This window comes from Mauremys reevesii, linkage group 11 (genome assembly GCF_016161935.1).
Source record: "Mauremys reevesii isolate NIE-2019 linkage group 11, ASM1616193v1, whole genome shotgun sequence".
Classification (NCBI taxonomy): Eukaryota; Metazoa; Chordata; order Testudines; family Geoemydidae; genus Mauremys; species Mauremys reevesii.
Genome location: NC_052633.1, coordinates 69,242,649 through 69,263,280, shown reverse-complemented (window position 1 = coordinate 69,263,280; position 20,632 = coordinate 69,242,649). Strand labels below are relative to the sequence as shown.

Here is a 20,632-nt window from a genome sequence, read left to right as displayed (position 1 = left end):
CTAAACCTTAATGAGGGGTTGGAGGAAACAGTATATATATAACTTTTGGGTGAATTATGGGTACATGTTCAATCTCATCCTGCCAGAGTCTCTTTCCTTTTTCAGGGAAGCCTACATTTTCAAATGTGACTATTCATTTTGAGTGCCTTCATTTTTGAGTGCCCAACTTCAGACAATTTAGAGGGCCCTGGTTTTCAGTAGCTGAGTTTTTCAGCACTTTCTGGAAACCAGGGCCATTTAAGTTGTCCCAGTTTGGGCACCCAAAAAATGGAGGTACCCAAAAATCAGTAGTTGCATTTGAAAATGTGAACTGTAGCATATACTTGTAGCAAATAATAGACTCAAAGAAATACACTTAAATATAATAAAGGTTGCCTTAATTTTTGTTATAAAATAACTGCAATAAGTAAGTAATTTGCTGTCATCTGTTTTCTGTCACTAAATGTACTTGATTGAAAACAGTCTCCCTATTTTGAATGTTTCATCTGCTCATTTGCTGCTTATTTCCCACCTTAAGGGTAAACAGTGGGAGGAGCAGATGAGCTATTTTAAATAAGCTGTTTTCATTTAAAAGTCATTTAAAATAAAATAAGAAAATACTGAAATATGCCGTTTATAGAACAAAAAATTATGGAAGGTAGGAAAAGTTGCAGAAAGACTTTAACATAATGCAATAAGATTTTGCATTCATAATTTTTCTAAATTGAGGGAGGAAGACAAACCACTCAACCCTGATATTAAATTGAAACAATAAATTGGTGTCAGATATCCTCAGTTGCTAAACTAATTTCTGCTTCTATATACCTGGAACAAAAATAAAACAATTTTTATATATTTGTAATATGAGCTAAGTCAGGAAAAAAAAATCTTCAAACTTGGGTACCTAAAAGTAAAAGCCTAAATCTGTACAATCATATGAGACTTATAAATGCTTTAGTACTTCTGAACAGTAGGCAACTTTTATTTAGGTGCCTGAACACAGCTTTGTGTGGCACTAAAGTTTGATAGTTTTGCTTTCTCTATTTTATTTTTCACAAGGTAGCCATTTCCTCTTTTTTCCATTGTTTCCACCTTTAGGTGAAATTTGAATATTAATTGTGATGTCTTCATGAAATGTAACGTAAAATTGGATGTTCTACAGAAGTAGATAATTTAAATTTATGGGTATATACATAACTTTAATTGCCATCTCACATTAATATCTACCTCTCAAAGCTTAAGAAATAATTATATCTGGTTAAATGTTTCTAACGCAATAGACCCAAAAGTGATATCAAATATTTCAGCTTTATGTTAAATTTAGGAAGACATTTCTGTCTAAAAATACAATCACATTTCTTTAACCCATTGTAGTATTTTTGTTTTTTTAAGGTACCAATATTTTTTGCAAATTAAACAAGACATTCTTACTGGAAGGTAAGCCTCTTTTATTATGCTGACCAATATATATAATGTATGACCAGTTTTCAGAGATTAAAAGATACATTATTTAATTTTTAGCAATGAATAATTTTACATAAAGATTATGAGCTATATAATATTTGCTGAAGAACTGATATAATAGTTTCTTTTAGAGTACTTAAATGGAAATACTTGTAATAAAAACGTCTGTGAAAAACTTGTGCTTTACTGTTCATAGCAGTTTGGTAAATAAATGAATTAGAAGATTTTCAAACTGATCGTAATTCACACCAGGTGTATTCCTTTTTTTTTTTTTTTTTTCAAATTATAGATTGCCCTGTCCTTATAATACTGCTGCTCTTTTGGCTTCCTATGCTGTTCAATGTAAGTATAATTACTAACTAAGTATGAGTACATAGATTATTTCAAATTATGCCTTCTATTTTTCTGGTTTTCCAATGATCAGCTAAATTACCATAAGTTAATGAATAGTAATAAGCATACACAAATGGATTTGTGTGATGAGATGTACCTAAATCTGTACAAAAACAGTGGTATTTTTCCATCAGTGAGGAAAGGTAAACCTTCTTTCATGCATTTCATGGTATTTTCACTGAAGTGGTCATGAAATTGTTTTACTAGTAAGCTCCCAACTTTCCATTTCCTCTTTATACTAATGTCTAAAGATATAGTAATGCTTTTTGTAAATCTCTATATGCTCTAAAATGTAATAGGTTACTTCCTCAATAATGAGACTAAAGCTGTTTTTAGGTTTAGATACTTCTTAGTGTGAACATCCAAAAGTGTATGGAACTGGGAGTTCTGGGAGTGTCTAGCCGAATAGTTCCAGTTTACATAACTTATAAACACAGTTGCCAATTTTAAACAAGATAGCAGAGCTGTAAAGTCTTGGATAGTGAAGTTTTAGGTCCTTCCTTTTTTTCTCTTTCTTTTATAAAACCTGGGCAATTATATGGAAAACTATCATGATGCGTATTTAAGTATTTGAAAATCAGGATATGACAACAATCAAGATTTTAAAGTTACCTTAATTCTGACCCTTGTGCTTTTCTGCTGTTTTAGATACTTATATGTGGTATTTTTTGCAGTACTCCTGTCAGGCAAACGTTCCATTAAAGTGTTTGTGAAAAGTACAAAGCTAAGCCTATTTTATGACACACAAAGTATATAGCTTAGATTAGTAGTGAAACTTGCAGGAATATTTGGCCCAATTATGTGTCCAGCCAAGTTAGCTTTGTACTTAAATGGCTTCTCATATGAGTTGCTCTTAAAAGAGGCTGGGCTTCTGGTTGAAATAAAATATATAGTACAAGAATGCTGTCAAAATTATTAAAATACATACCTTAGAAAAGATCGTACCATATAAATCATGACAATGAAATAAGTCAAGTGAAAATAATTTTTTAAAAAATAGAAAATATGTACAGTAACTCTGCAATTAACATTGTAGTTATGTTCCTGAAAAATGTGACTTAAAGTGAAACGATGTTAAGCGAATCCAATTTCCCCATAAGAATTAATGTAAATGGGGGGTGGGGGAGGCGTTAGGTTCCAGGGAAACTTGTTTTTGCCAGACAAAAGGCATTATATACATTTTAAACAAGCAATTTAATACAGGTATTTAACTGGCTGGCAGCCCCCCCTATCAGCTCCCCCACCCCGTGCCTCCCACCTGCTGGTGGACCCCGTGTACCAGCACCTTCCCCCTGCTTCCCCTGTCTCCTGCCCACAGCAATCAGCTGTCTTGCAGCATTCAGGAGGCTGGGGGGGGGGGAGGAGGAGCGTGGACGCTCCTCCCCCCCCAACTCCTGAATGCTGCAAACCAGCTGATTGCCGCAGGCAGGGAAGGGAGCGGGGAGGCTGGGCACTGCATCCTCACTCCTCCCTCCAGCCTCCTGAACGCCACAAGACAGCTGATTGCCACGGGCAGGAGGTGGGGGAAGCAGGGGGAAGGTGCTGATGTGCAGGGTCTGCCGGGAGGCGCTGGGAAGGGGTGTAGGGGAGCTGATAGGGGGGCTGCCAGCCGTGGACAAAGCAGGTGGCCAAACGACATTATAGGGGAGCATTGCACAACTTTAAACGAGCACATTCTGTAATGGAGCAGGGACCTAACATTGAAACAACGTTAAGCGAGAGGATGTTAAGTGGGGAGTTACTCAGTTTTTATTCAGGGGTGTAAAAACATTGTTTAATGCAGGGATCAGCAACCTTTGGCCCGCGGCCCGCAAGGGTAAGCCCCCTGGCGAGTTGGGGTGGTTTGTTTCCTACCGCATCTGCTGGTTCGGCTGATCGCGGCTCCCACTGGCCACGGTTCGCCGCTCTGGGCCAATGGGGGGTGGAGGGAAGCGGTCCTCATAATGAAATGAAAACATGGACATACACAAACGGTATTTGATTACAGAAATATCCGAGAGCAACAAAATTCTGTTTATTTAGGATTAATCATTATATAGGTGGTAAGTAAGTTAAGTACATTATAACATGAACATTTCATAAACCATTTTGCCAAGCCAGCACCTTTTTGTCATTCAAGTCCTTTTAAAAAACTTCTGTGATACCGACTGAGCTTATAACTCATGTTAAAGAAACAAGGTGAATTGAAACTTCTGTCTTCTTTGTCTGTTCTAGATCATAAGGTGTTTGTGGCCAGGACTGTGTTAAACTTCGGGTATTGTACAATGCTGAATATGTTGTTTGCACTAAACAAGTAATAATCTTTCTCTTAGCCGAATTGGGAGACTACAACCATTCAGAAAACTTGCCAGGCTACCTCTCAGACTACTCTTTCATCCCTAGCCAGCCTCAAGACTTTGAAAAAGAAATAGCAAAATTACATCATCAGCATATGTAAGAATTTACAGAAAAAATTATTCTTATTTTGTAATATCACTGTCTACAGGTGCTGTGCCTTTGTAGAAATATTGCCTGAATAAACTTAACAGGTGAATTTTTACTCTGCAGTATTTTTATATGTCTTTATATAAAGTATTGCTGCAGTTTGAAGAAGAGGGAAGATTCAGAATGAGTGCTAATCTTTAAATTAATTTGAAGAAAGGATATATATGAGACTTCATTTCTATAGTAGTGTGTGAATTTTTATAGGAAATTTTGGTTTCTTTAAGAAAAGTCTTCAGTCATTCATAATCTGCCTGCATAAGGTTTCTGTGTACATTGCCTTTACCAGCAACAGGGAATTACTGTAGAAGAGTGTGTGTGTGTGTGTGTGTGTGTGTTTAGAAGTATATTAAAGAGGAGCTTTGTGAACTTCAAAAGCTTGTACCTCCACCAACTGAAGTTGGTCCAATAAAAGATACTCTGTCAACTATCTTGTCTCGCTCATATCCTGGGACCAAGATGGCTACAATAAAACTGCAAATAACTATGGAAGATATCAAATTTTGCCATTTAAAATGGAACTTTCACAACATAGAGAAGGAGGAAGCCAGACTGAACAGCGACATTCACTTCCTGAGCAGATTCAACAAACAAAACAAAATTTCAAAAGGATTCACCAGAAAAATGCTGCAGAAAAATGTCAGAAAAACTGAGAAACCATCTCCTGAACTTTACGTATTCCAGAAGGGACCACTTCAAACAAGAAATCACATGCTCCCATGCACTGGAAGAAAAAAATCAGGAAACCCCAGGAAACAAACTCTGACAACAGCCAACAACACAAAAACAAAGAGTGGAACCAACTATAACAACTTCACAACTTTCAGAGTAGCAGCCGTGTTAGTCTGTATCCGCAAAAAGAACAGGAGTACTTGTGGCACCTTAAAGACTAACAAATTTATTTTAACTTCACAACTGACAACACAACCTCTGGGAGAAACCAAGATACCATAACCTATCACGTGGACATTAAACAACACTCCAACACCCCAATCATCAACCTATCAAGACTACTTCTAATCTATACGGTAGTATCTGTACTCTCCAAGTGACTGAATTTCTGCCCCACCACAGAACCTAATACCATACTAACATGTGGAGAATGAGAAGAATTCTTTTGACAACTCTTCCTCAAGGAATTCTTTCACAACAAAGACAACAACACCCACAACTACCACACTTCCGTTGACAATCATAAGAAAAAGTAATCATCTGACTGCACACAGACACACACAGCAGAAGAAACCACATACACCTCTACCCTGATATAACGTGACCCTATATAACACGAATTTGAATATAACGTGGTAAAGCAGTGCTCCGGGGGGGCAGGGCTGCTGCACACTCCAGGGGATCAAAGCAAGTTTGATATAACATGGTTTCACCTATAATGCAGTAAGATTTTTTGGCTCCCTTGGACAGCGTTATATAGGGGTAGAAGTGTACTTGATCATTACATTGATTACTTTTGGAGAAAAATTGACTGAACTCCCCAACAAATATTATATCCACACAATCTCTGTACCATCCAGAGGATTGCTGTACAGTGCCTGAAATCCAACCATCAAATAGTGAACAAACCAGTAGATAAAGGAGGCACCATCATAGTCGTTAATCATGATGACTACATCAATGAGGCCAACAGACGACTCTCTGACACCACCTAGCATAAAAATCTCAAAGAAGGCCCCATATCACAATTCACACAGGAATTTAAAGATACCATCAACTCCTTCCCCAGGCAACTCCAAGAAAAACTCTACAACCTCATCAACCCCTGCTCTCCCACCCCAATAACTGTCTACATGATTCCCAAAATGCACAAAAAAGGGAACCCAGACAGACCCATCATATCTGGCCATGACACTTTCACGGAAGAAATATCAGGACTCATAGAAACCATCCTCGAACCATTCGCCATGCAAAAGGCCAGCTTCCTCCAAGACACTGCCAACTTCCTCCAAAAACTCCACAATATTAAGGGCCTCCCTCACAATGCCATCCTTGCCACCACAGATGTCCCCTTCCTACACACCAACATCCGTCACCATGATAGCATCACTGCCATCACATTTAACACTTTGTCCAAACCATGGGTACTAGGTGGCTCCCCAGTATGCCAGCCTCTTCATGGGCCATCTCAAGGAAGAATTTCAGGGAAAATGCACCACAAAACCAGTGATATGCCTGAGATACATCAATGATATTTTCATCCTCTAGACAGATGACCTAAATTCCTTGATAGATTTCCCCACAACTTCAACAGCCACCACCCATCAAACTGTCTCTAGAACACTCCCACACCAGCATCAACTTCCTGGATACCACAATCAACCTCCAAACAGCTCTATACAAGAAACCTACAGATCATCACTCTTACAAACTCCACAGATCCAGCAACCATCTCAGACATGCAAAAGAATCTGTTATCTGTGGCGAGGTGCTCAGATACTACAGAATTTGCTCTGAAGACAGAGTTTGGGATACACAGCTAAACACACTTAAAACCGCCTTCACTAAACAAGGACACTCCACCAGAGAACTAGATCACATAATGTAATAGGCCATTCAAATACTATGGGAGGATCTGCTTCAACACAGAAATAAATACCACTCTGACTGCATACCCCTAGTTGTCATTTACCATCCGACACTGGAACCCATATAGGATATCATCAAACAATTACAACTCATATTTGCATCCTGAAAGAAATCTTTTCCGAACCCCCTATTCTGGCCTACAACGAACACTCCAACCTAGTTAAGCTTATCGGAAGCAAGATCCCCACAGCACCTGCCAAAAGAACAACAGATGCAAAAGCTGCAGACATATCTCCATGGCTGTGATGATCATTGCCCCCCCACAACACACCTTTCAAGATTCTTGGGTCTTGCACGTGCCCATCACTGTGTGATGTACCTCATCCAGTATGTTAAATATCCCAACAAGAGCAATGTTGGTGAAAGCAGACAATCCCTATGCTCTTGAATGAACTCTCACAGTAAAATGATAAAAAACCAAAAAAACACTATCACCATGGGTAAACTTCTCACAAAATGACCACTCCATATCAGCCCTTTCAGTACTCGTCCTCAATGGAAACATTCAAAAGGCAAGCTTGGGCAATTAAATTCATAATTCTGCTAGACACAAAAAACACGTACTCAACAGAGAGATTAGTTTTATGGCTCATTACAACAATTTTTAATACGTCTCGTGGCCTGCTAACCCTTAATCGACCCCTTCATTTTAAGTCGTGTCTTACAGCATGTGTTAACCCCTTATGCTTAATAGTTTGTCCCAACTTGTAGTTATCTCAGCTATTCTAGTTACCTTCCCCGGACCAGAAAGAGCTCTTCAAAGCTTGAAACCTTTACCTTCCACCCAACAGAAGTTGGTCCAACAAGAGTTGTTACCTCATTTCCTTGTCTCTCTCTCAGAAGTAGATACAGCAGTTTTGCAATTCATCAGATTTTATCAGTTATATGCAGTTGTATGACTTTCTGCTACAGAGCCAGAAGGATATGAAACAAAAAAATAATTGAAAGTAAATGTCCTAATTTATGTAATAATATACAGTTGATAAACTTCAGTTAAAAAGAGTCTATTAGTATGTTAGGAAATAGGCACTAAAATGTTTAACAGGGGTTGTACTCCATTAACACATTTATTTATTACAGATAGGGGATACTGGTGACTTTAGCAGCTTCCAGAATTGCCAATTAGTGACTGACTACACTGCTCAGTTTCAGTCAACCATTTAGCAAATTAAAAAGGTTGGGGAAGTAAGGAAAAACAAACAATTGGAAATCGGTTATTGTACAAATATTAAAATCTAGGGTGGACCCTGCAGTGAAGTTATTTCAATTCAAAATGTAGTACTAATTGCAAGAGCAGTTTCTAGAGACTTCACTGCCAACTCAAAGGTTTTCAGGCCCTTTAAGGTACCTTTCACTGTGCCATTTGACATAAACATATATATGTGCAGAGTATGTATTTGCAGACTTCATTTAATGACACTTTTGTTGTCTGGAGGCAGAACTGGCAGAATTGTGAGTGTACGCATGTGGAGACCAATCAACTAATTAACAAATATCTGTGAGGACAGTGCTTGAATCTCTAGCTACCAAAGTTACTGCATGACAATCAGTGTATATGGTGGAGTCCAGGGGGAGTTGGTTTATCAGAAAAAATGGGGTTAATGTAATGAATTTTTTTAATCTGCTTGAGCTGACTAAGGGATCTGGATATTTTATATACTTTTGGGCTGCTTCGTATTTAACCCATCTTTGTCATTATAGAGGCTTGTCTCCTGCAGAAGCTGAGTTCAATTATCTTAATACAGCACGTACCTTAGAACTCTATGGAGTTGAATTGCACTATGCAAGAGTAAGTTTGAATGAATTCATACCGTAATATAAAAGTAGATTCATGATATTTTCAGGAACAGTTTAGTATAATTTGAGTATAATGTTCAAGGCCCTAATTCAGCAGGGTACTCAGTCATGGGCCTAACTTTAAGCAATTTGAGTAGCCCTTATTTGACTTCATTGGGACTACTCATGCTTAAAGTTACGCAAATGTAATGCTCAGTCTGAGGCTAAGTAAGGTGAACATCAAGCTGTGCCTGTTATTTGCAACTGTACTGGACAAATGTGCTTGTTGAAGGTCTCTTTGGCATTTAGGGAAGTTTTGGCTTCTGATGTTTTAATTTGGCTTCAGTTAATAGCCTATTAATCTGAATGAGAAGTGCTCACGTTTACTATCTCACTTAAGTTGCAAGTTCCATAAACCTTTGTATAATTTAATATTGTGAAGGTTACATCTTTGCAACCAGGGCAATAATACACTTTTTAAATGGACAATGCAGATTATGGCCGATATCGAAGTGTGTATCTAAGAGTTCATTATCTCAGTTCTTGTCAATATGTTAAAATGCATCATTTGTAAATAGGTCATTCCTAGGAACAATTTCCCATCTGTTTCTTGAAGCCCCACCAACACAGATTTACATTTTACTTAAAACTATAATCTTCAAACAGCATGGATTCTTCTATTAAAAACAAGTCATGTGTTCTGATTTCTGATCTTAATTCTACATAAAGAAACTTGCTAAATAGGATTTCAAGTATTTACAACTTTTACATTACATGGATGCACCCAATCCTTGCTTATATACATGTTGGGATATAGAAGGCATTTGATAGAATCAAATTGAAGGACCTGCTATGACTAGAGTGCAGAAACGTTTTTAGCAAAGTATGGTTTGAAATAGCAATAGTCTTATTTGTGCTAGGATCTCCCACCTCCAAACCTAAAACTTAGGTTGACCTAGCTACGTCACTCAGGGATGTAAACAATTTTATGCCGTGTGTGACATAGTTTGGTCGACCTAACCCTCACAGTAGATGCAGCTAGGATGATGTAAGAATTCTTTGTTCGACCTAGCTGCTGCTTTTCAAGGAGATAGATTTACTATAGCAATAGAAAAAACATTTTCTTCTCTGTAGTAAGTATCTATGCTATATCCGCTTAGCTGCAGCACTACATACGTGCCACTGTAGCGATTGTAGTGTAGACAGTGTCCTAAGTACTGAAATTGCAACTTGCTTTCACATAGTAGTATAAGTTGTTAGTTGAGTTTACTGTTGGATTACTACCAAGTCAGTTTACTGAGCCTGTGATTCATAGTCATCTGTGTTTGGATACATTGTGTAATATATTTCTTTTAGGTAGTTTTCATGACTACAACTACTTCAATAAGTTACCTTCTATTTTAAGGCTATTTAAGCAGATAATTCCATTAGAAGACAAAGAATAGGAGTATCTGTGTAAAAATGAAAAAAGATGCATTCTTCCAGAGAATGGATTACCTCAGTATAAATTACTAAATCAATATCAAAAGTGTCATAATCTAAAAAGGATAGCGGGACTATGAGGCAAACTGCAGGAATGTGCAATTTCCCTTTAGAGCCTGCCATAGCGGCTAAGAATCTTGGATTTTTGTTTTTAGACATTATTTCCACTAATTATTACTTATTGTAGCATTTGAACACTTTTTAAACAGGGATGGTGCTGTGTAAAGTCTTGCAAGTGGTCAGTTGGAACCCCATGTTGAACGGGGAAGAAAGTTAAGGTAGTGGTTCATAGGATTGGAGTGACATGCAAAGAAGATAATTTCAGTTGCTTGGCACTGCGTGTACTAGAGTGCATATAGATTAGAGTGAGGGAGACAGTTACTGTAGTCTAGGTAAGTGAATAGGGCATGGAACAGAGATTTAGCAGTGAGAACAGAGGGTTAGGTGGAAAAGGAAAGATATAAATTGCATTTGTGAGGGGAGTACTTCCTAATAGTGAAGGTTAAAAAAAAGGGGGGGGGGGTAAATTTTCAGCTCAGGTTAATAGGAACTGTACCATTAAATGTTCATTGCATTAAAAACTTGCCCCAATAGGTTAATTAAGATATGATTTGGGGGGGGGGGGTGAGAGAGAGAGGGGGGGATGTGGATGATCATATATAAAATATATATGTATTGTAATTGTTTTGTTTTGAATCTATTGTTTTGTTCTCTTTTAAAGGATCAAAGTAACAATGAAATTATGATTGGAGTGATGTCAGGAGGAATACTAATTTATAAGAACAGGGTACGAATTAACACCTTTCTGTGGTAAGGAAAACTTTTCAACAAATGCTTTTTTGTTTATTTCAAAATATGTTCTTCAAATTAATACAAGCAGCTTCGTAATGATAAAACGACCTAAAATTATTCAATATTTGTACCTCAGGTATAGTGAGTGACTTCATATACTGTGCACTGGATACAGCATGTGGATGTTTTTATGAATGAGGACTTTCCTTCTAAAAACTTTTTAGGCTATACTGTTAAATGTTTGTAGTGCATAACATAGTTTCATCACAGTTTTCCTGCAGGAATTTGGAAACTTATGTAGTGTTCAATAAGATTGTGTAGCCAGGGTCAGTGTCATGGAAATTAAAAAATTACTTTTCTCTCTGAGAAACGTTATGACTATGTTGGATTCTTAGTGTAAATATTTGTACTAGAACTTAGAACTACAATCTTGATCAATAATAAATTATCATGACTATTTTTTCTGTTTCTTCTTTTGTGGTTAAGCTATACTGAGCATTAAAAATGTAAATTATTGGCATGGTGCAGCACTTGAGAATATTCAAGGAGGAGTGTTTGTTAGTATGTTTCTCTCCATCCATAGGTGGTATAGCCATGTTCACTTTAGGGAGAAGATAAAGTAAGAGCATTTGTTGAGGAAAATGCAATAATCATTTCCCTTAAATATATTGCATTTTTAAGATTTTCTGTCCTGTTACCTTTAACTCCAAATTTTACATAAGAATTGCCGTATTTCAGAGGTGCTCAAAATTGTACCTACTGGGATGCCCTGTTCCACATAGCAATATGGGAAAAGAAGGGTAGTAATGAACCCCAAGTTGAGAACGCATGTCCTATTGGATCCAGACCTTTGCCCCACCATGCCTGGCATCTTGACTCTGTGCCACATAGCTTTATGCTTCAGAGGAAAAGAAAAAAAATCCTTATAATTTCATCGAAGAAGCAAGGCTGTATGTAGAGACCTACTGGAAGTGAAGACTAGACATGAACCTAATTGAAAAACACATGACATTGTTATCTTAATAAGAACAGGAGTACTTGCGGCACCTTAGAGACTAACAAATTTATTTCAGCATGAGCTTTCGTGAGCTACAGCTCACTTCTTCGGATGCATAGAATGGAACACACAGACAGGAGATATTTATACATACAGAGAACATGAAAAGGTGGAAGTATGCATAACAACACGAAGAGTCTAATCAATGGAGATGAGCTATCATCAGCAGGAGAAAAAAAACTTTTGAAGTGATAATTAAGATGACCCATAGAAGGTGTGAGGAGAACTTAACATAGGGAAATAGATTCAATTAGTGTAATGACCCAACCATTCCCAGTCTCTGTTTAGGCCTGAGTTAATTGTGTCTAATTTGCATATTAATTCAAGTTCAGCAGTCTCTCTTTGGAGTCTGTTTTTGAAGTTTTTTTGTTGCAAAATTGCCACCTTCAATTCTGTCACTGAGTGGTTAGAGAGGTTGAAGTGTTCTCCCACTGGTTTTTGAATGTTATGATTCCTCATGTCAGATTTGTGTCCATTTATTCTTTTGCGTAGAGACTGTCCGGTTTGGCCAATGTACATGGCAGAGGGGCATTGCTGGCACATGATGGCATATATCACGTTGGTAGATGTGCAGGTGAACAAGCCACCAACCGCACACCGTACAACATAAACACTAACCTAGGAAACTATCCTTGCAACAAAGCCCGATGCCAGCTCTGTCCACATATCTATTCAAGTGACACCATCATAGGACCTAATCACATCAGCCACGCCATCAGGGGCTCGTTCACCTGCACATCTACCAACGTGATATATGCCATCATGTGCCAACAATGCCCCTCTGCCATGTACATTGGCTGACTCCACTATGTCTAATGTATATTCAGTAGGGGTTTCTCCCCTCTTCCTTATTTGTATTTTCTCATCCTACTAATAGTGTTACTTCCCTACATAATGAGTGATGTGAATATAAGTACATTAAGAATGTAATAAATTCATATATTATTGTATGAGAGAAATGGATCCAGTAAATTATCGCGGTCTCTGGACAATTTATTCCCAACTAGTCTAGTTTTACAACTAACATTTCTAAACCTGCTTTTGGTGATAGTCATTTTTCTGGAAGTGACATTATATGAATATTAATGTCATATTCCAAGTAGGATGTTTGATCTCAAATACAAATCAAATCCAAATTTTCCAAAGGGTGAAATTCCACCTCTCATCACTAACCAAAAATCCAAGGGTATGTCTGCATTATGAAATAAGGTCAAATTTATAGAAGTTGGTTTTTTAGAAATCGTTTTTATAGTCGATTTTGTGTCCCCACACAAAATACTCTAAGTGCATTAAGTCGGTGGACTGTGTCCACAGTACCAAGGCTAGCGTCGACTTCCGGAGTGTTGCGCTGTGGGTAGCTATCCCACAGTTCCCACAGTCGCCGCTGCCCATTGGAATTCTGGGTTGAGATCCCAATGCCTAAATGGGGCAAAAACAGTGTCGTGGGTGGTTCTGGGTACATGTCATCAGGCCCCCCTCTCCTTCCCTCCCTCCGTGAAAGCAATGGCAGACAATCATTTCGCGCCTTTTTTCTTGGGTTACCTTTGCGGATGCCATACTCTCATATACTCAGCTCATCATCCCCATACGTCTCCTAGGTGCTGGCAGACGTGGGACTGCATTGCTACACAGCAGCAGCTCATTGCCTTTTGGCAGTAGACAGTGCATTACGATTGGTAGCCATTGTTATCATATTCCTGGGTGCTCTTTTAGCCGACCTCGGTGAGATCGGTCGGTCGCCTGGGCAGACATGGGAGTGACTCAGCCAGGTCATTCCCATCTTCTGCCAAGCACCCAGGAGATGACGATGACTAGCAGTCCAACTGCACCGTCTTCTGGCAAGCAGCCAGGAGTTGATGATGGCTAGCAATCTTAATGCAGCATCTTCTGCCGAGCACCCAGGAGATGACGATGACTAGCAGTCCAACTGCACCATCTTCTGGCAAGCAGCCAGGAGTTGATGATGGCTAGCAATCTTAATGCAGCATCTTCTGCCGAGCACCCGGGAGATGACGATGACTAGCAGTCCAACTGCACCGTCTTCTGGCAAGCAGCCAGGAGTTGATGATGGCTAGCAATCTTAATGCAGCATCTTCTGCCGAGCACCCGGGAGATGACGATGACTAGCAGTCCAACTGCACCGTCTTCTGGCAAGCAGCCAGGAGTTGATGATGGCTAGCAATCTTAATGCAGCATCTTCTGCCGAGCACCCAGGAGATGACGATGACTAGCAGTCCAACTGCACCGTCTTCTGGCAAGCAGCCAGGAGTTGATGATGGCTAGCAATCTTAATGCAGCATCTTCTGCCGAGCACCCAGGAGATGACGATGACTAGCAGTCCAACTGCACCATCTTCTGGCAAGCAGCCAGGAGTTGATGATGGCTAGCAATCTTAATGCAGCATCTTCTGCCGAGCACCCGGGAGATGACGATGACTAGCAGTCCAACTGCACCGTCTTCTGGCAAGCAGCCAGGAGTTGATGATGGCTAGCAATCTTAATGCAGCATCTTCTGCCGAGCACCCGGGAGATGACGATGACTAGCAGTCCAACTGCACCGTCTTCTGGCAAGCAGCCAGGAGTTGATGATGGCTAGCAATCTTAATGCAGCATCTTCTGCCGAGCACCCAGGAGATGACGATGGCTTGCAGTCGTACTGCACCGTTTGCTGCCAGCCTAAGTTGTAAAAGATAGATAGATCAAAACAAGAAATTGACCCGATTTGTTTTGTGAAATCAACGGCCTGCTAAACCCAGGGTTTTGAATTCAATCTTTGAGGGGGCCGTTCTTTGTGACAGTTTTGTGTTTCTCCTTGATGCAAAACCACCCCTTTTGTTCATTTTAATTCCCTGTAAGCCATGTTGTCAGTCGCCCCTCCCTCCGTCAGAGCAACAGCAGACAATTGTTTCACGCAAAATCAGGCGAGGAGGTGACGGCCGCGCAGTGATGAGAGGGACATGGTCATAGACTTCTCTCAAAGTACAGGCCAGGCAATGTACCCCGGCAATATGCATATCATGCTGATGAGTTCTGCATGAGCTCTACAAATATGCTGGCCAAACAGGAAATGAAATTCAAAAGTTCGTGGGCCTTTTCCTGTCTACCTGGCCAGAGCATCTGAGTTGAGAGCGCTGTCCAGAGCGGTCCAAATGGAGCACTCTGGGATAGCTCCTGGAGGCCAATACCGTCAAATTGTGTCCACACTATCCCAAATTCGACCCTGCAAGGCCGATTTCAGCGCTAATCCCCTCGTCGGAGGTGCAGTAAAGAAATTGATTTAAAGAGCCCTTTAAGTCGGAAAAAAGGCCTTTGTTGTGTGGATGGGCCCAGGGTTAAATCGAGGTAACACTGCTAATTTGACCTAAAGTCGTAGTGTAGACCAGGCCCAAGAGAGTGGTATTTTAGCTCTGTAGGCCTAACATGTTCAGGGTGGGAGACTTTTTTTATTTTCTTGTGAAAGAAATTACTTTTTAAGGAAAACTTTTGGTGGTGTTGATTCAATAAGTAACATCCTTCTTTTGGAGTCAGTAGTAAACAAAGTCCTGTGACACACATTTTTTCTTTAGTATTTATTAATAAACAAACCCCATTCCCAAAGGGTAGTTATCAGTGGTTGACAGTCATGCTGGAAGGACATAATGAGTGGGGTCCTGCAGAAATCAGTCTGGATCCAGTTATGTTCAATATCTTCATCAATGGTTTAGATAATGGCATAGAGAGTACACTTACAAAGTTTGTGGATGATACCAAGCTGGGAGGGGTGCTAAGTGCTTTGGAGGATAGGATTATACTGTAGTTCAAAATGATTTGGACAAACTGGTGAAATGGTCTGAAGTAAATAGGATGAAATTCAATAAGGACAAATGCAAAGTACTCCCCTTAGGAAGGAACAATTAGTTACACACATACAAAATAGGAAATGACTGCCTAGGAAGAAGTACTGCAGAAAGGGATTTGGGGGTCATAGTGCACCGCAAACTAAATATGAGTCAACAGTGTAACACTATTTCAAAGAAAGCGAAAATCATTTTGGATGTGTTAGCAGGAGTGTTGCAAGGAAGACACAAGAAGTAATTCTTCCACTCTACAAAGCGCTGATTAGGCCTCAACTGGAGCATTGTGTCCAGTTCTGGGCACCACATTTCAGAAAAAAAGTGGATGGATTGGAGAAAGTCCAGAGAAGAGCAACAAAAATGATTAAAGGTTTAGAAAACATGACCTATGAGGGAAGATTGAAAAAATTAGGTTTGTTTAGTCTGGAAAAGAGAAGACTGGGACAGGACATAACAGTTTTCAAGTACATAAAAGGTTGTTACAAGGAGGAGGGAGAAAAATTGTTCTTAACCTCTGAGGATAGGACAAGAAGCAATGGGCTTAAATTGCAGCAAGAGAGATTTAGGTTGGACATTAGGAAAAATTTCTTAACTGTCAGGATGGTTAAGCACTGGAATAAATTGCCTAGAGAGGTTGTGTAACCTCCATCAATTGAGATTTTTAAGAGCAGGTTACACAGACAGGGATGGTCTAGATAATACTTAGTCCTGCCATGAGTGCAGGGGACTGGACTAGATGACCTCTCGAGGTCCTTTCCACTCCTGTGATTGTACGATTGCACTAGGAGAATGGGGCAGATTAAATGTTTTTCGTTTATGTTTGGATAGATGATTGAACAATATTTTTCAAAGTTAGCAGAGATTGTCATGTGAGATTGTCACGGATGCCAATCACTTTTCTGCTGCAATAGTTTCTCTTATGGCTCTTCAACAACTTTTGTTCATCTAACAGTCACCTTTGTGATCTCTAATGTTTTCCCCCCACCCCCCCATCCAAACACCCCTCCTTTCCATATTGATGGACCTTTTCTGTGATGCCTGCCAATTGCTTCCTGATTCAGTTGTGCATACCACGTTTTAAGAATAGCCAGCCATCACTACTGAAGAAAAACTGGATTAGTGCTCAGATTTGAAGTGTAGTATATAATTACACACACAAAACTAGGTTTAAAGAATAAGTATACCAAGTCAAGCACTCAGAAGTTAGGAAATACCATAACTAAGGTTGCTTATACAACCTTAATTCAGCTCCCTTATGTGTATGCATTATGATACAACGGAGTCTGAGCCTCTAGATCGACTACACAGACGTCTGCCTCTTGAGCTAATGGAGTAACTGAGAGCAGTAGTAGGTTGTCATCCTCTGTGTGGACTAGCACTAAAAGAGGATAGGACACTTTGCCAGTGGTTTTCACAGTTATTTACTGAAAGCAGAAGAATGGTCAGACTCAGGAATTTTGGATTCCATTCCAAGCTCTGGAGGGGGAATGTGCTTTAGTAGGCCTGCACTCTTCTGACCAGCTCCCTCCAAGCTGCCTCTGGCCCATTCCTGTCTCTTTCCCAACCCTGGATCCTTGTCCCAGACCCATTCTCTTTATCTACCCAGTCTCTGTTTCCACTACTCAGACATCTCATCCCAGTCCCACTCTCCTTGGCTAGCCAGTCCCAGTATCCCCTTCCAGGCTTGCTGGCCAAATCCCAATCTCTCCCCCTTCCTATACCCAGTCCCTGTCTCCTTGCCTAGCCAGTAAATTATTGCGTATGTACAATGAAAGTGATAATTAAGGTATGTTTCTCTTTGAAGCCACAGATTGCTGTGACTCCTACTTCATATCATTTGCATCCTGAAGATTTCTGATCCAGACTTGTTTAGTTTGATTTTGCCTTCTAATGTGTCTAAAATACTCAACAGATATGAGCAGGGAAGTTAGCATTTGTCTAAGTGAGAGAGAGGGATATTGCAGAAACTGAGATGTGAGATGAGGAGAGCTTGGACAAGTCTTAGCTGTGGGAATGTATAAAGGCTGTATCTTAGAGACCTTATGTGAAAATCTGAAAGATTTAGAGACTGCCTGGAGGTGAGGACCTATAAGGAAGTCCAGGTGAAAATGAGGTTGAGGTTATGGGTCCGAGCGACAGGCAACAGGCTGGTATTTTCCACAGTGATCAGGAGAAGGTGTAGCGGTGAAAGGAAGGTTTGTCTCTAGTCCTGTTGCCTTTCTTCTTCCTTCTGATTCCTCTGCTCTTCCAGTGATACCAGTGCTGATACCGCCTTTGTTTCCTCCCACCTTTTCATGCTCTCTGTATGTGTGTATATATATCTCCTCAATATATGTTCCATTCCATGCATCCGAAGAAGTGGGCTGTAGCCCACGAAAGCTTATGCTCAAATAAATTTGTTAGTCTCTAAGGTGCCACAAGTACTCCTGTTCTTTTTGCGGATACAGACTAACACGGCTGCTATTCTGAAACCTTTGTTTCCTCTGTTACTCTTGCTTCTGTAACACCATATTTGCATTAAATGCCCTTCCAAACCGTTCATGAAGCCACTATACTCATTCACATACTTCCTAGCATTTCTGTTCTGTAATGTCACCTTATAGTTAGTGCTACAAAAAGTGAAATAATAGGCACACATATGCATGGAAAAAATATTGGAACCATTAAGTGGTTTACATATTTAAACTGAGTAAATGTATTCTTAGTGTAAACCATGGCCTACTTTATCTATCTTCCCTTTTAGCTAATTAATCTCACCAGTTGTCACTCTAAAATGTAGATTGTAATCTTTGATTATGGACCCTTTTTCTGGTTTCACCCAGTGGTCTAGCATGTTCGGTGTGCTGTAAAAATAAATCATTAACATAATTTTTTACCAAGTTCCAATCATATCTGTACAATTTTACTGAAGGCAATGGGAATGCATAGGTATCACTGAAGGCATAATTTGAAGGCAGTGAGTATTGTACTGGTATAATTGACTGCAGAATTTGGCCCTCAAATTACTACTGGTGATGTTGCACAAAAAAGAAAATATCAATTTGACTTTAGAGCCCAAGTTGACTTTGCAGAAGATGGCACTTACCAAAAATAAAATCTCTTTACATGTTAACTTAGCACACTTTATATAGAAATATTGCAGCAAAATAAACTAGAACTTCATAATGCTTCTTGTATTCATTTTTCAGAATAGAACTTCTCTTTAAGTGTAACATAGCTGTATCTTTCTTAATGTGCATATTTTGGGAAGATGTTCTGATTGCAACAATTGATGCTTGTTGCTACTTAAAGCTGTTGCAGTACTTAATTTTGTAGGAGTCACTGCAGTGCAGACTTAGATTATGTACACCACAGAAGAAATTATTTACTTCAATTTGAAGATTCCAAATAAAAGGAATAATTCAAATAAGTCATATTAGCTGTTTTAGGTTTGGTAATTGTAAACTGGTTACTAATCCCAGTGTTTGTAGTTCATTTTTCTGGGAGTTGCTGGAATCATTTTGTAACTAATGCAGGTATTTTGAGTGGCTGAGGTACATAATTGGGCCTCTTTAGTGAGCAAAAAACGTTGAAAATGTTTTTATTGGCGCGCTGAATATTCTGCTTTGAACTAATTTTCTCACTCTAAGAATCCCACGGTAGTGTAATTGCCTATTTAAAGTCAGAAGTCAGCTATTCCTAGTTACTTTAAAAATCTGAAAACAGTTATACAATAAATTGGCATGTTAATATTTTACAGGAGCTATATTGTTTGCATAATGCTAAAAATCTTTGCTTATGTTTTTCTTGAAGCTTAATATGCTGCCGACAGTGCTTCATATTTAGTTTTACATATAGTTTATATTGCTTGCTTTTAAAGTTCAGTAACTTACTAGATAAATAAAATGTTATCCTTTAATGGTGTGTATAGTTCTTAAAATTCATAATGTTTTAATCCTTACTTGTGGGAAATTGTATGAAACATTTAAAAATGCACAAGGAGCCTGTGTAAATACCTTTGCTCTTCCTGGGAGGTAACATTTCCATAGGTGGATTGCTTGGGTGTGTGGGTTATTATCCAGTCTTCCCTGGGATGTGATTGCTTCACAGAGGGATTGAGGATTTGGGTGGGTATATTGCCATCTAAACCTCTGTGACAGGGGAGAGCATTGAAGAAGGTAGAAATGGGAGGGGTTGATGGTGTTGTTTTTAACCATTTGTCCTTGGGATAGAAAATACTTAGCTAGGAATACCATATGAGAATCTGGGGCTGAGATAGACTGTGAAGGCTTTTAGTTCCTTGTTCCCTGTCCAGGTGGGCAGAACAAGACTAGATAGATGATGTGCAGAGAAAAGGCCATTAAATATGATGCCACTGGCAATGCCCAAAGTTTCAGGAATTGTAGTTATTGCCAGTTGTTACTGGTGTAGGGACTGCTTTTCAGTCTGTGCTGTTGAATGCAAGGTCATTGGCTAATATAGTAGTTATTAAATGTGATTTAATTAGGAAAGAATCATATGGCTTTTGCAGAGACTTGGCTGTTTGAGGCAGTGGGTCCTTGGTTAGCCCAGATCAGCAGTTCTCAAACTTCATTGCACTGTGACCCCCTTCTGATGACAAAAATTATTGCACGACCTCAAGAAGGGGGATCAAATCCTGAGCACAACCCCTGCCGCCCCAGTGGGGCTGTATGGGAGGTGGGAGGCCGAAACGCAAGTCTGAGGGCTTCATCCCTGAATAGGGGGACAGCAACCTGAGCCCTGCCACTCAGGGCTGTAGCCGAAGCCTGAGCCCC

The 20,632-nt window shown here is 39.5% G+C and overlaps 1 protein-coding gene across 7 annotated transcripts in view; it reads left to right on the top strand.

Moving 5' to 3' along the window:
• The window catches only part of PTPN4 (protein tyrosine phosphatase non-receptor type 4), a 302,113-nt gene that overhangs the window by 86,878 nt on the left and 194,603 nt on the right, over positions 1-20,632 (top strand). For all 7 annotated transcript variants that reach the window (XR_005586213.1, XR_005586214.1, XM_039494797.1 and 4 more), the window contains 5 exons: positions 1,372-1,416; positions 1,733-1,785; positions 4,149-4,269; positions 8,620-8,707; positions 10,898-10,986. Coding sequence is in view for 5 of the 7 variants with exons in the window: in XM_039494797.1 (XP_039350731.1) it covers positions 1,372-1,416; positions 1,733-1,785; positions 4,149-4,269; positions 8,620-8,707; positions 10,898-10,986 (396 nt within the window). In the remaining 2 variants the exon portion in view is untranslated. The remainder of the gene's footprint in view (positions 1-1,371; positions 1,417-1,732; positions 1,786-4,148; positions 4,270-8,619; positions 8,708-10,897; positions 10,987-20,632) is intronic.